Source organism: Pieris rapae, chromosome 19 (assembly GCF_905147795.1).
Source record: "Pieris rapae chromosome 19, ilPieRapa1.1, whole genome shotgun sequence".
NCBI lineage: Eukaryota > Metazoa > Arthropoda > Insecta > Lepidoptera > Pieridae > Pieris > Pieris rapae.
Window position 1 is genome coordinate 3770476 of NC_059527.1, and position 14450 is coordinate 3784925.

General features: G+C 32.3%; 1 protein-coding gene across 1 annotated transcript; it reads left to right on the forward strand.

Annotated features, from left to right (window-relative positions):
* Window positions 1-67: 67 nt before the first annotated feature.
* LOC110998898 (angiotensin-converting enzyme) lies at window positions 68-14087 on the forward strand. The gene is made up of 11 exons (XM_022267709.2): window positions 68-350; window positions 686-1108; window positions 1581-1742; window positions 2182-2284; window positions 2930-3265; window positions 3597-3834; window positions 4511-4644; window positions 7467-7686; window positions 9597-9695; window positions 11106-11228; window positions 13216-14087. Exons 2-11 carry the CDS (start codon window positions 689-691, stop codon window positions 13586-13588), a joined length of 2208 nt encoding a protein of 735 aa, XP_022123401.2. The 5' UTR covers window positions 68-350; window positions 686-688; the 3' UTR covers window positions 13589-14087.
* Window positions 14088-14450: the final 363 nt, after the last annotated feature.

Genomic DNA, 14450 nt, shown 5'->3' on the forward strand with positions numbered 1-14450 from the left:
GTTAGTATAATGCCTTCCGGTCTCACGCGACCGTCCTAGTGATTCGATTGAACCATTCCTATATGCTGTATATGGCACAACAATGCGTCTACGCCCAAGTCAGGCCGCGTCGCTCCTACACCGACGCACGTTTTCAAAACAAATCAACTTTTCATTGTTCCATTTCAAAAATTTTCATTACAAAAAGATTAAACAGTACGAAATATTCACAAACATCGGATGGCCGCGACATATCATGAACGGTGATTTGGTGAAACTGTAGTTTTATTACATTTTGGAATGTTTAATAGGAATATGTTTTCAGTGTTGTGTTACGTATTGTGATATTGTTACTGTGAACAGAATTTTACGTTAGTATTGAACTATTTTGTTTTTCTATTTTCTTTACTGAAATAAGGTTTACTGTAATTACTTAACGAGTTACGAGTATGTAAGGCGATAGCAACTTTACTCTGCATTTATCTTTATTACATGCTATATTATGTTTCTAAGAGTAGCTCGCTGCGTCCTCTGCAACACGGACGGTTATTATATAATCGCTAGTTGAATTATTTAATAATCACTCTATGCCCATTGTCTGTTCTCTAATGTGGCTTTGTTATCTGACATAGCGATATAATCTGTTAAGTACCTTCTCGTTTTTAGATATAACCAGATGCAATTTATATATTTAATTTTCTTTTAGGAAATGCAAGGTCGACAGGAATCTTTTGTTTTATTAATATCGCTGACCGCATGTTTTGCTGTACAATTTCTCACGAACCCAACGTCAGAAATGTCAACCGACGACAAAAGTATTGAGAGAAGTAATAAAACAGAACAGTCTGATGAAAGCGGTCATGAGATAGAAATAGATGAAGAGTCGAAGGATAAAAAGTTTTTAGATTTTGCAATGAAAACTGTGTTGGATCCAGACACAGTTATAATTAAGCATGATGATGTAGATGCTTTTAAGGTTCAATTAGAGGAGTTGGAAAAGGAAAACGCAACACTTGAAATCTTTATGGAAGAAATGGATAAACTGAGTCTTGATGTGTGTAAAACATCTCAAGAAGCATTGTGGGCATATGTTACAGATACAAGTAATGATGTAAAGAAAAATAAAATGGTTAGTTTTTAAGTTAAACAAATTTTAGAATGAAACAAAAATTATGAATCGAAGCGTTTGGGAAATAATTACTTGGTCCTCTCAAGATGTAAAATCTTGGCTATACTTTGCCTGGTGTTTTTATACATTTTTCTGTAGAGGTGATTCAGTCTTCTGTTCATGATAAGCAGATTTTCTTACGATGTTTCCTTCACTATGCTGGTATTAGTTGGTATAGTATTCATTGCGCATATACTGAAATCAACAATCTACGGCTAGGGTTAGAAAGAATTACTCAGGATTAAAAACCGGATGCTAAACTTCCTGCTCGAATACTGTTGTTCAAGGTGAAGATACTAAAAACTAACTATAGGCTGATTACTTGATTGCCATTAAGTAGTAAACAACATTTACAATAGAAAAATATCGTCTATCGTATTTCCTCCACGGGACATTCCCAACTTTAAATAGCAACTTTCTATATTATTTTTAGGTAAAAATAGCTGCTGAGGAGGACGAAATCAAACGTCAATATTGGAATATAATAAAGAGAAAATACAAAAGTGAAATCGATAATAATAATGACTTAAGATTGAAAAGAAAGCTACGAATAATTAAAGAGAGGGGTACTAATGTTCAAATGCCACAGAGTAAAGTACGTAACTATTTAATGTTAAGAAATTAATTAGCAATTGGAGCTAGTATGTAGTAGGATATAAATTTGACTAAAAAACTTAGCTCCTAAATATTAGGAATTTCACTAGATTTTACCCACGATGGTTTTCGAGAACACGTTGAATGGTTACAAGAAAGGATTATAAAATGTAGACGCATGTATAATTTATACATTAACTTAATGTAAATAACATTAAGTTAATATTAGAGTAAACGCATGTGACGATTTAAATACAAGCTCACAAAATTAAAATAAAGGACTAGTAGGTATATCTCATTGTTTTCCGCACACACAAAATGTAATCGAGAATCTACAAATTTTCGAGATACGCTTCGATTGTCTTACAGGAGTCGTTGTTACCAAGAAGACTGTTAGTTTCTATATACAAGTTGTTTAAATGTAACTTGCTTATTTACAGCAACGAGAAGAAATAGATTCGATGCAACGCATTTGGAGTCGAGTTACAGTTTGCGCGTATAAGTCCTCGTGTGACACTGAAGATTCATCTCTAACTATGAATGGTATGTTTTTTCTAATCTTTGGCCATTTCATTCCGCTAGTTTGTTATACATACCTATATGTATATACATATCAAAATCTGTTAAGTATACGACATCGAAAGGACTGCTCATTTCAGCCGGGGCTTTTGATTTTGGTCAAAAGGTCGTTATGTTGCTTTTTTTATATAGATCAGGGGCAAACGGGCAGGAGGCTCATCTGATGTTACGTGATACCGCCGCCCATGGACACTCTCGATGCTAGAGGGCTCGCGACTGCGTTGCCGGCATTTGTAAGAATTTGTACGCTCTTTTTGTGATGGACCCTAAGTCGAATTGGTTCGGAAATACTTCAGTGGGCAGCTGGTTCCACAAAGTGGTGGTGCGCGGCAAAAATTCTAAACGATGTCTTCATAAACGGTGTCGACTGTAAAAATATTGTGTGTATTACAACTATACAGATAACTCAAACACACCTTTTAGCTTGTTTCATTGATTATTGACTGTTATAAGTTTCAATCAGTCATCAGTGAACTATCAACTGTTAGGTAATTCGTAAGTTGATAAACAAACAGATTCACATATGCCCCTGCTTTATTAGTGGCTTATAGGATTTCCAACTAAAACCTAGCGCATTGTAAAATCCTCAAATGTCAATTAACATTACAGACATTATAACTTTGTTTAAAACGAGCAACAATTCAGAAGAACTAAAGTACTACTGGAAAGCATACAGGGATGCAACAGGAAAGAAAGTACGACCGATATTTAAAGATTATCTCATACGAATGAATACGGCAGCTCAGGTGGAAGGTTTCAAAGATGCGGGTGATATGTGGCGATATAATTATGAAGATGATGATTTTCTTAATACAGTTGAGAGACTATGGAATGAAGTTAAGCCATTGTATACCTTATTACACCGTTATGTACGGTTTAAGCTGAAAGATTTGTATGAACCTGATCTTCAGAAGAACGATGGTTTAATGCCAGGACATACTTTAGGTAAGTAAATTTAAACCTACGATTACTTGCTTTACTTAAACAAATGACAATCAATCTCACCAATATGTATCATAAAAAAATACATTTATTTTGGAACATAAGATCATCATGGTATCACTTATTCCACGTCATTAAATTCGAGCCTGTTGGCATCCCTACTCATCGGCAATTTATTATATTGTCTAGATATTATAATCCTTTTTTTTAAATTACAAACATAATATCTATCGAATTTACTCTGTTTGTATATTTTGTTTAAAGTTATAGTTTTGTTTATGTTATAGTGAGTTCAAAGCGCCTGATGTAAATTAAAAACTAATATATATTCCAGGAAATCTATGGGCCCAAGAATGGCAGGCAATATACCCCATAGTAGTTCCATATCCTGATGTGAAACGGGACAATATCACCAAGTTCACAGCTATGAGTTTATTTGACTCGGTAGATGAATTTTATGTATCCCTGGGCTTTGAAAGCGCTAAAGAGTCCTACGAAAATATTAATGAAGCACCGACCACGGCTAATTGTCTACCGTCTAGCCATGATATGTGCGACGGTGTGAATTACAGGTAATATTGATATAGTTAACTAGTGTTTTGAAGTCCTTTTTAGTTTTGTTATGCATACTTAGAACAGTTTTATATAGTTAAGTTAAAATCTACAATACACTATTGCACTTTTAAAAGTACTAGGTGCAGATAGATTTGTTTCGCATATTATATATGTATACATGGCAAACGTCGTTTTGCCATGTATATCGTTTATAATAATAATAGGGGTTGATCGTAGAGGCTTGAAAATTTACGGTTATATGTATTTTTTAATGCTGTTGATGCAGTTGATAAAAAAATAAAAATAAATCTAAAAATTAAAAAAAATAATATTTAGGGGTGGACTACCCTTAACATTTAGGGGGATGAAAAATAGATACTGTCCAATTCTCAGACCTACCCAATATGCACAAAAAATTTCGAAATATAGCTTTATTGATTAAAATATTATAAACAATACACATAATAAAATCAATAATGTAAGGTCCAAATTTATATTAAGCTTAGACCTTAGCCATCAGACACTAAGTCAAAGTTTTAAAGTGAAACTCAAAATCCCTATTTAAAAAATCTGGATTCATAACAAATTCAGTTACAATTTGCAGAGTAACCGAGAACAGATGTTTAGACAAATAATTTAAGTTTTTATTTAAAAATCTTGTTCTCTTATTTTTATGTCTCTATTTATATTCAGGATTAAATGGTGTGGGGAAAAGCTGACCGACCCAGTAGTTGGACTCTCACGCGCAGCCAGATTGTTGGGGCATGTCCAGTATTTCCGGCATTATAGTAACTTACAGCCCTTATTCAGAGATGGTCCGAATCCTGGTAACTATGATTTTAAAACAATTTAAAAAAATACAAGAAATTTATATAATTTAATATGCCTCAAGAAGTGAAGAGTCTTGCTAATGAATTATTATTGGTGTCATTAATAAACAAAATAGTATAAGTCAATATATATAGTTAATACTCCTAATAAGTTAAGGCATAAATAGTAAAAGAAAGGCTATATTACAAACGTACTTAAGGTGTACTGGCCCTAATACTTTGTTGGTTAATACACAGCGCTCAGAATATATATATATATATAGGGTGTATATATATATATATATATATATATATATATATATGTATATATATATATATATATATACGGTTATGACGTATAACGATTGGTAGACACAGAAAGCACACCACATAATGTGCTCATTCTTATGTAATGTGTGGTATCGCGCTCACAAAGACACGATTTTGAGAACTAAACATCAAGAGTTTTATACTTTACTAGCTGCCCCCGCGAACTTCGTTTCTCCTTCATGCCTAGCCTAACTTTCTAGTACATTGGAACATTTTGCTATGCTACCCCAGACTGTTCGGTTTTTCGGAAAAAAAAATTATTTAGGTTTTTCTGTGTTAACTCAGAGTTTAAATTATAAGTTCTTAATTACAATTTAAGAATAATAGGGGTTTGAAAGATAGATAATAGCCGATTCTCAGACTTACTGATATGCTTAAAAAATTTCATAAGAATCGGTCAAGTCGTTTCGGAAGGGTATGGGAACGAACATTGTGATACAAGAATTTTATATATCAGATTATATTACCAACTTTTTCTGTTTGGTCAGTTAATTTTACGTGTTCACTGCCACCTTCAATACCAGGAGATTTCCAAGTGCGTTACCGGCTTTGAAAGTACCGGTATGCTCGTTTCTTAAAGGCATCTAAGTCTTAACTGTCCGAAGTACCTGGAATGGCAGCTAATATAACGAAGTGGTGGTGCAGGGCAAGAAGTACCGTAAAGGCGCTCTTAAAATGCTAGACGTCATGCTGGAACGATATTTATAAAGACGACCTTTCAATATTTAAAAAGTTGTCGTAAATATTATTCATTTTGAATATAGAACATAGTCGAACATCTGATCTACACTCCAAGAATGTCGTTACAGTCAGCTGATATTTTTAGAACAGACTGAATAAATGAATTAACTGTACATCTCCCTGGATTTCTTAGAAACAAGTTTTACAAACTTATTGCCATTCTAATCAGTGTAATGTATGGCTTGCGGTATCCCGTATAATTTAACGAGCTTCAACTGCTTGCAAGTAGGAGTTATTTCCTTTATATTGAGAAGGTTTAGTTGTAATACCAAATCTGTTAATTGATCTATGTTTATGTAGACAGCGAATTTAAAATTTTTAATTGTTTTTAGTTATAATCTTAGTTAAGAACTTTAAGAGTTCATAGATTAACTGTCATCAACAGATTCGATTCTGTTCAAATGGATATTTTGCGATTGAATAAAAATGATGACTGATGATTGTCTTATGGAGAGAGATCATACCAGTCTGATTGGCAGAAAGTCCCCATTTTTCATGTTTTTTTTTATTTAATAAAAACAATAATATACATTCATAGATATTTTCCAACATTCATATTTCCTTAATCAAAATTCGCCATAAAAAGTTTTGGTTTCCGGCTATTACTTTATATCCATTGTTTAAGCATTCAATGTGTTAAATGAACGATTTGTAATAAATACGACAGCGTTAATAAATACGATACATTAAGTTGACTATTGAGCGCAATAACCTTTCAAAGTTAGCAAAAAGCTGGTGTCAAATGCAAAAAAAGTACACTCAAAAGTAACGGGTTATGTTACATCTAATAATTGTGTGTTGGTAGGATAGTTTGACGGCTGGGCATTTAAGAGAGTTATTTATATTTTATTTGCTTTAATTAATTATTTTTCAACCAAAAGGGTTTTACAATAATCTTTGTCTCTATGTTATTTGACTTTGTTAATCATTTCGTTAATCGACTTCCTATAATGTATTGGAAAACGTTTTATGTTAAATATAGCCAGTCATTTATTGATAAAATGTACCTGAAACCTAGAACAAAAAATTTTGAACATAATATGCACTGCAGAAGGCCGTAATAGAATGTCTTTAAAACCTTCAACTCGAATCAATAACAAAATTCATTTGGCACTCTCCGGCACACATCGATAAAAAACTTCAGTGTACATTTTAGTAAATGGGCTAAGATCCTGTTAACTGCTTATTATGGTCGATCGTAATCTTTATATAGTTTTATAAACGTACAAATATAAAAGCTTTTCTTAATATAACTATACTCGTTAATAAAAAAAAAATATTTTTTTGACGTTTATAAGTGTACATTATGTTACCAACATGAATAAATGATTTTTTTTATTCATAACATTTCTAACATTTTAATATATCTTATTAGTATATTTTGATTATACTAAGCAATACTACGAACGGCAAGCAAAACTGCATCAAAATACTATATAAAATTTATTATGTCAGTACTGGTTGGATGCAAGGATATACCTGCAAATGGAAAATTAATAGACATTACGAATTATATTTGTAACTTCCAAATGTTTGCCTAAATTGAGTATGTTGCGGCCTTGATTACCCTTTTTTGATCTCAGATTTTATATACACATTAAATTATATAGTACTGGCTGATGTATATAAGACTATAATACCTAGTACCATTGTTTTTACATTTGTGTCTTCCAAGGTCCATCAACCACTTCCCATTGTATCATGAATAAAATTACACAATAATTAACTAATTTCCACATAACTAAGCATAGCTAGTGGTTTTTTTGCAGCATTTCACGACGCCATAAGCGATATTGTTGCGGTTCAGCTGGCGTCACCATGGATCTTAAACCCTCTAGGAAACTGTAAAGAATTAATAATTAACCATCTTCTCTGGCTGGCGTTGGAGAAGATTCCGTTGATGGGCTACGCGTATGCCCTCGATAAATGGAGATGGGATGTTTTTGCTAATAGCACTGAGAACTTGAATGAACATTGGTGGAACATCAGGTATGCAGTTTCGATTACCTTCTTTTTGTAGCTTATGATCTTTTCTGTATGCTATACTTTTGCATACGCCAGATTATGAATACCTCTTAGCCTTGAAATAAATTATACAAACTAGTAAAAAAAAATCTCTTCTGTTCTTTTCTTAGCCTTTAAAAGGAGATGAATGATGAAAACTATTAACATTTTTAAACAGATTTTGTTGTTACCTTAATACTTAATTGGCACTTACGTTTTTTACCATTTAATTTTTTTGTGAGATGACATATACTACTAGCTATTAGCTAAGGCAATCAACGAATAAACTAGGATAAGAATTCATGTCAAAGTATTGTTTAGTACATAATCAAAAAGGGTCATTAAAACTATTATATTACAGTTTAAAATGATGGAAATTATACCAGTATAGTAAAATATGAAGTGTTTTTAATGATTACCTCTCCACATTAAAAAAATAAATTAAGATCAGCGTCGACTACAAGAAGTAACCTGGGTCTAAATCTATTCAGAAGCTAAAAGAGGCTTAAAAAATTTGAAAGCATGATTTTAATTGATTTATCCGAAACCCCAAAATGTAATAAAAATATGGATAATGTAATAAACGACTCATGTTCATTCGAGGACCGATTACAGTTGTAATTTGCATTAGATACTAACGTGAAGGCGGAAGTATAACGGAATACAAGAATAGTGTGTCAATTCATAATATTATTATCATAGCTATTTGAGCAATTTTTTGCATTGTGACAATTGACAAACTAATTGCTGCTTGTCTTAAATTGTTAGGGTTTTCCAGCGCATTATAATTATATCAAGCATTCTTTCAAGAAGGATTTGTTATATTCAGCCTTGAGAATGACTTCATATGAAAACTCTTATACGAGCAACATTTATTATTTGATTAAGAGTAGTTTTCTAGATCAACATTAACTTGCATGTAACTTAATACTTAAAATTTCATAACTGTGCTTTGTTAATTTTCTCAATGTCTGGTTATCTCTGGTGGAACAGTTGTACTTAGTAGTTTCATAATATTTGAGATTTTTAATAATTTATTTCTGTTCTGTTTCTTGAATTTGAAATTTACAAAATAATTAACGTGTAGTACTCGGCCAGACTCTAAAAAAGTTAAAGACTTCAATGCCTGTAGGTCAGTTCAATTTCCGGCTTGCATTAGCACTTGTTCGTACGGTAATACAAAACTCAGTATCTAAAAATCTACTCATGATAGACAGAAGTATTTTCATCTACTAATCTGTGGCACTGTTAACTTTAAAACTGGTCATGCATTGAAAACGTTGTCACCATATTTGTTGCCATCATGTGATGTCGAAATCATAGATAAAAATTTAAAATAACTGTACAATCTTAAATACAAGCAATGTATACTGTAATATTTTCAGTGTTTTAATAATCAAACTTTAAATATTAATCACACGTAAGCCTACATGTGATTAGTAGGTTACCGTAACAAAAATCTTTTCCACATCTACTAGAAGTCATTGACCGGTGTGTATACAAAATTTTCCACTAGGCGTTTCCAATAAACCAGAGGAAACCATACCTTTTACAGACAGCTTTCATTAAGCAGATAAGGTTTTGCACTCAATGGCACAATTTCTAGTTCACTTCACATGGCATAACTTTATATATTAAATCAAATAACATAATACACAAAAATATATCTAATAACTAACCTTAAAATTTAATAATTAAAAAATATTATTAAAGGAGTCCCTTTATACAAGGTTCCGAAGATACTGGCAGCGTTCCCCCTTTGAATAGCTAGACTAATTCTTGTGCGAGGTAACTGCCAGCTCTTCGTTCTCCTGTGATGTCGACTAACCTTTTTGATAATTACTCTCGACTCCAAATGGGAAAAATTATATTGTCATAATTTTATATGATTTTAGGATTAGTGAAACGATGATTTCGCCACCGAGTCTTCGCAATGAAAGCGATTTAGACCCGGCTTCGAAGTATCATGTGGTTTCGCACGTGCAATACATAACGTAAGTCTTTTTTATAGATTAAAAGGTTAGGTTAGGTAAGGATTAAGCAGTAAAAGAGTATAAGAGTAAAATGATTATAGCAGTAGTAATAATCTACCCTCAATCATCACGTTGAGCCATCGGCCCGTTTGTGCACCATTTGTGTATTATGTGCGCTATTAACATTTGGTCAAAGGACATTATGAGAAAACCGGCACCGTGCACCTGTTCAAGTGTAGGAAAAGAAGAAAAATCCTCAATAACACAGAATGCAACCTCCTGTGCCCTGAATGTCTTAATGCAAAGTTTAAATACCGTTAATTGGACTCTTCAAGAAAGGACCAACCACCAATACCTAAAAGGCCCGATTTTAAAAGGCCGGCAAGGCACTTGCGAACCTTCTGACAATGTATCACTTAACATCAGATCATCCTCCCGCTTGTCTACTATAACACAAAAGAAAACTTGTCAAAATCCAATACGTTCATAACATACGGGAGTCATCGCGATGTCTTGACCCTGAATCCAAAGAACTATGACTTATAGAAGGCCTATTTATTAGACATTAAAATATAGCTTAGATCCGCCCTACAAAAATGCTCAAAGTTATCATATTATTCCATACATCAGTAAGAACCGGCTTAAATGCATTTGCATATTTACCCTAGTAGCGGTTTTATGATTTATCTCAAATTGATTGTTGATACATATTCATATCGCGTTAAATTTATAATAGTCTGTACAACTAATTCAAAGTTAATGAAGCAATCATTTTTTGCCAGTTTGATATCAATGTCAGAATATAACAAAAATTTTATCCAAGATCATAATTACCCATACACTTTTGTACACTGAGATAGTTAATGAATTAATATATAATTTGAATTAAGCAATTATTACTAATGGGTTTAAATCATATGGTAATAACTTAAAATGGGTGTCATATATAAATGGTTTGATTTTAAAAGATGTACTTATACCGTGTTTATTTTAATATCACCTCTTCGTTCACCGTTCCACAACTGAACGTTTTTCTAGGCAGTTTATGCCACGCAATTTCAGAACTAATTGGACTTAGGGTCCAATGTAGGAAGGAGAATGTTAGGTAGTGTCCATGGGCGGCAGTATCACTTAACCTCAGGTGGCTAGGCATCAGGAGGGCAACGGAGGTTTCGTTTGCCCCCTGTTCTGTAAAAAAGGTATAAATGTACTCTTACGAACGTCGTTACAAATTCTGATTCTAAATTAAAATTGCCAGTTCTTAAATAAATAGTGAGGGATTGACGTGATGAACTGGTATTAAACATTTCGTTAAGCCTATGTAACACTTTATACACTCTGTCAATTTTGGCTAAACACCGTTTCTATGTTTACCGAAACAAAAGGTGGCAATTTCACTGTTCACATGATTGTACCGTGTTTTTATTCCAGGTACCTAATTTCACACATACTGGAGTTTCAAATACTACGATCCTTATGTAAAGCAGTTAACCATACAGGACCTCTGCATGAATGCTCCATATACAGAAATAAGGAAGCGGGAAAACTTTTAAGGTAAATCGTTATTTTGGTGGCATCCGATTTAACTACTTCCGGTTTTTGAAGGTAAATTATGTCATTTATCAAAGAAATAATAATATATTAAATAGTATAACCATTATAACTCTTTAAATTTGAAATACAGGACACCGGATGTGATAAAACGCGGAAAGGAAAACGATTCAAACAATAATAAATAAAACATTTCAGGTTTAAATATGTCGTCTACATCTACACTGTTCTCTTCCCTATGTACCTACTCGTTTCTTGAACTCGTTTCTCGAATATACAAAACTACATATTTAGATAGTGTTAACATCAAAAAAGAAAAAATATAATCGTAGTCAATTCTAATAAACCTAATAACTAACCTTAAAATTTAATAATTAAAATTCAATTCAGGGAGTTCAATTTCCAAAATTAATAATATATGTAATATTATTAATTTTGGAAATTGAACTCCCTTTTGGCAAGGTTCCGAAGTTACAGGTGTTCACCCTTTGAATAGCTAGTCTAATACTTTGTCCGAGGTCTCCTGTGATGTCGATTAAATTACTAATTGTCGATTTAGATGTTTTTGTACTAGTTTTTACTCACGATATGAGTTGAGATTTTATATCACATTCACTACAGCTTTAAATGTATATTTTTTCGTCTGAAGCAAAACAAGGGGAATACCCATGGAATAAAGAAACGTCAATTTCGATTGATTAACATTGAATTTAGACATAGTTTACTGGATATACATTTTTAAACAGTTTAAACCAGAATAAATATTAATTCAGTACAGACCTGTAAACGAACAAAAATTAATTTATATTTCTAAACATTATTTGCCTTGCGTAGGCTATTATTATAGTTTTAGGCAAGGAAAGGTCATACTACAACCTTAAGTTTGGTAAAATGCCGTGACTTTTAAGAGGTCATAATTATTGAAAGTACTAATGACTATTATATATTTATGTAAGTCGTCAATTCCAATCCAGTGATGCCATTTTGGGAGTTATTTCCCCAAATTTAGGGGGAATGTAATGTTCAGGGGTTTTAGGGGGATACTTCAAGTTATAGTTCACGAATGAAAAGCTCTTTTATACTACTTACGTGTATTTGTAATGCATATTTGATATTACTACTCAAACCAACTAAAGTGGTTTTTAATCTATACTTGATATATTTTAAGTTGGTCCTTCGCGAAAATAAGGGTACTCGCGTCAATAATTAGGATTTCAGACTGATCCCATTATTAAAAAAATGTGTCAAATGTGTCTATATACCTATATATATAATAACTCAAAAAATGAAGCAAATTTAAACGAAACAAACAAAACTATAGCCTGCGGCTCTATTTTGAATATATGACAGGACATTGAATAATAACCCTCTTAGTTTTCAGTACAAATTAAATATTTTATTGTAACAGGATAAATGTACGTAGATGTATGCTTGATTATTTTTGCCATTGTGTTGTACTTACAAGAAATAATGAATAAAAAATTTGCAATGTGTTGTTTATCTTCAATCTAAGAATTCGTATCAAACAATAGTGTTCTCAAGATAACACTGAAATTGGTTTTTATTCGGTTTTATGCAACAAAATTTTGTTGGTTCTATTAATAAACCTTGCAGTAACTTGCCATCTTTTTTTTTATTGAAGGGAAACAATAATTTTCATTATTTTTGCATTTCCGCGCAGAGTGTGGGACTCGCTCTAAAAGCCCTACCCACAAAACCCCTCCCACCAATTACGTCATTGTTGGGGTATTTTGGGGTCGCGTAAGCATTCTAAAAAGAGACTCCGTGACTGGCCGCAGCAACCATCTTCCATTACATAGACATCGCCTTAGAACTTGCCAAAAATGAATCTGGAAAATCATCAATTTTTTTTTTGCTGTAGCACGATGTGTGCATTAGCCGATAATGCCAATAATAATTAATTTTAAAATAGGCAAACAGTTTTAGGAAGCCGCGCAAGAACTATTTTAGTTGAACTGTATTGTTTCAGTAAGGGAATGTCGCTTGGGGCCAGCGAAGACTGGAGGAGTGTTTTGGAAGCAATGACCGGTGAAACTGAACTGTCAACTGAAGGAATCTTGGAATATTTCGCTCCCTTACAATCGTTCTTGACAAATGAAACTTTAAAATTCGAAAGGGCTTACGAAGATTTAGACAAGAGCGCACCAATTATAGTCGGTATTATTGTTATTGTCTTAACATGTTTGATGCTTTTAATGTATTGTATTAAAAAGCGTGATAAATTAAGAAACTTATTATCTATATGCGGTCTTGGTAAAAATGGCTCTTTAGATATTGTAACTAATGAATTATCCAATAATAAATCAAATGAAGTCCACGGTATCAGTGAAGACAAAGTGTGAAAACTTATGGGCGAAATAGTGTAGTGATTTTTTATGGAAGCGATATTTATTTTGTATATTTAAAATTCTTATAAAAACGAAATCTTATTACACTGTTTCAACTAGAGCAATGACTAATGGTGTATAAGACAAAAATATAAAAAGTTCAGTTACAAAGGTACTAAGATCTTTTATTGTATTATAAATTGACTGGATTAATCTTCTATAACTATAATAAATATATTAATCTTCTAACACTAAAATAATATGTAAGAAGTGTAAACTTTAAATACTGGAAATAAAAGGCTTTTTTATTTTATAATCTTGTATTGCATCAAAAATGTTTTTAAAACTTAATCGACCATAAAACAAAATATGCGCGTATTTTTCAGACATCAAATTGTAAACTTTGAGTACTTTGAAATCGGTTGAAATATGTAGTTACTGTAAGTTTAATTTTATTTTAACCCACTTAAAACTATTCATTAGTTAGTACGGCGAGATTGAATAAATATACTATTAAATATGTTTTTTGTTTTATTGAAACCTTATAAACTTTAAACTACCATAGAAAATTATTACTATCGTAATAACTTTCATAATAAGCTATATAGGGAGTATAATGGTACTATGATTATGTATGATATTAGCAACGATTCCAATATTAACGTTAATACCTATATATGTATATTTTGAAGATTATCAGGTTATATTAATCTGATAATCTTCAAAAGCATTCAAACAATGTAGTTAAACTTTCTATCTTTTGAGCAAAGACAACTTTCAAAATCCAACTACGGAATAGCGGCCACCGGTACTCTGTGGACACCAGAATGGACATCCGCTCAGTCCACAAACTACCTAGTGAACTGTGGTTGCTAAG

Excerpts from the sequence above, each read along its gene's own strand:
- LOC110998898 (XM_022267709.2), top strand. The coding sequence starts at position 689 with ATGCAAGGTCGACAGGAATCTTTTGTTTTATTAATATCGCTGACCGCA. Across the intron at positions 9,696-11,105 it reads TCGCACGTGCAATACATAAC|GTACCTAATTTCACACATAC; the intron begins GTAAGTCTTTTT and ends TTTTTATTCCAG. Across the intron at positions 11,229-13,215 it reads GAAGCGGGAAAACTTTTAAG|TAAGGGAATGTCGCTTGGGG; the intron begins GTAAATCGTTAT and ends GTATTGTTTCAG.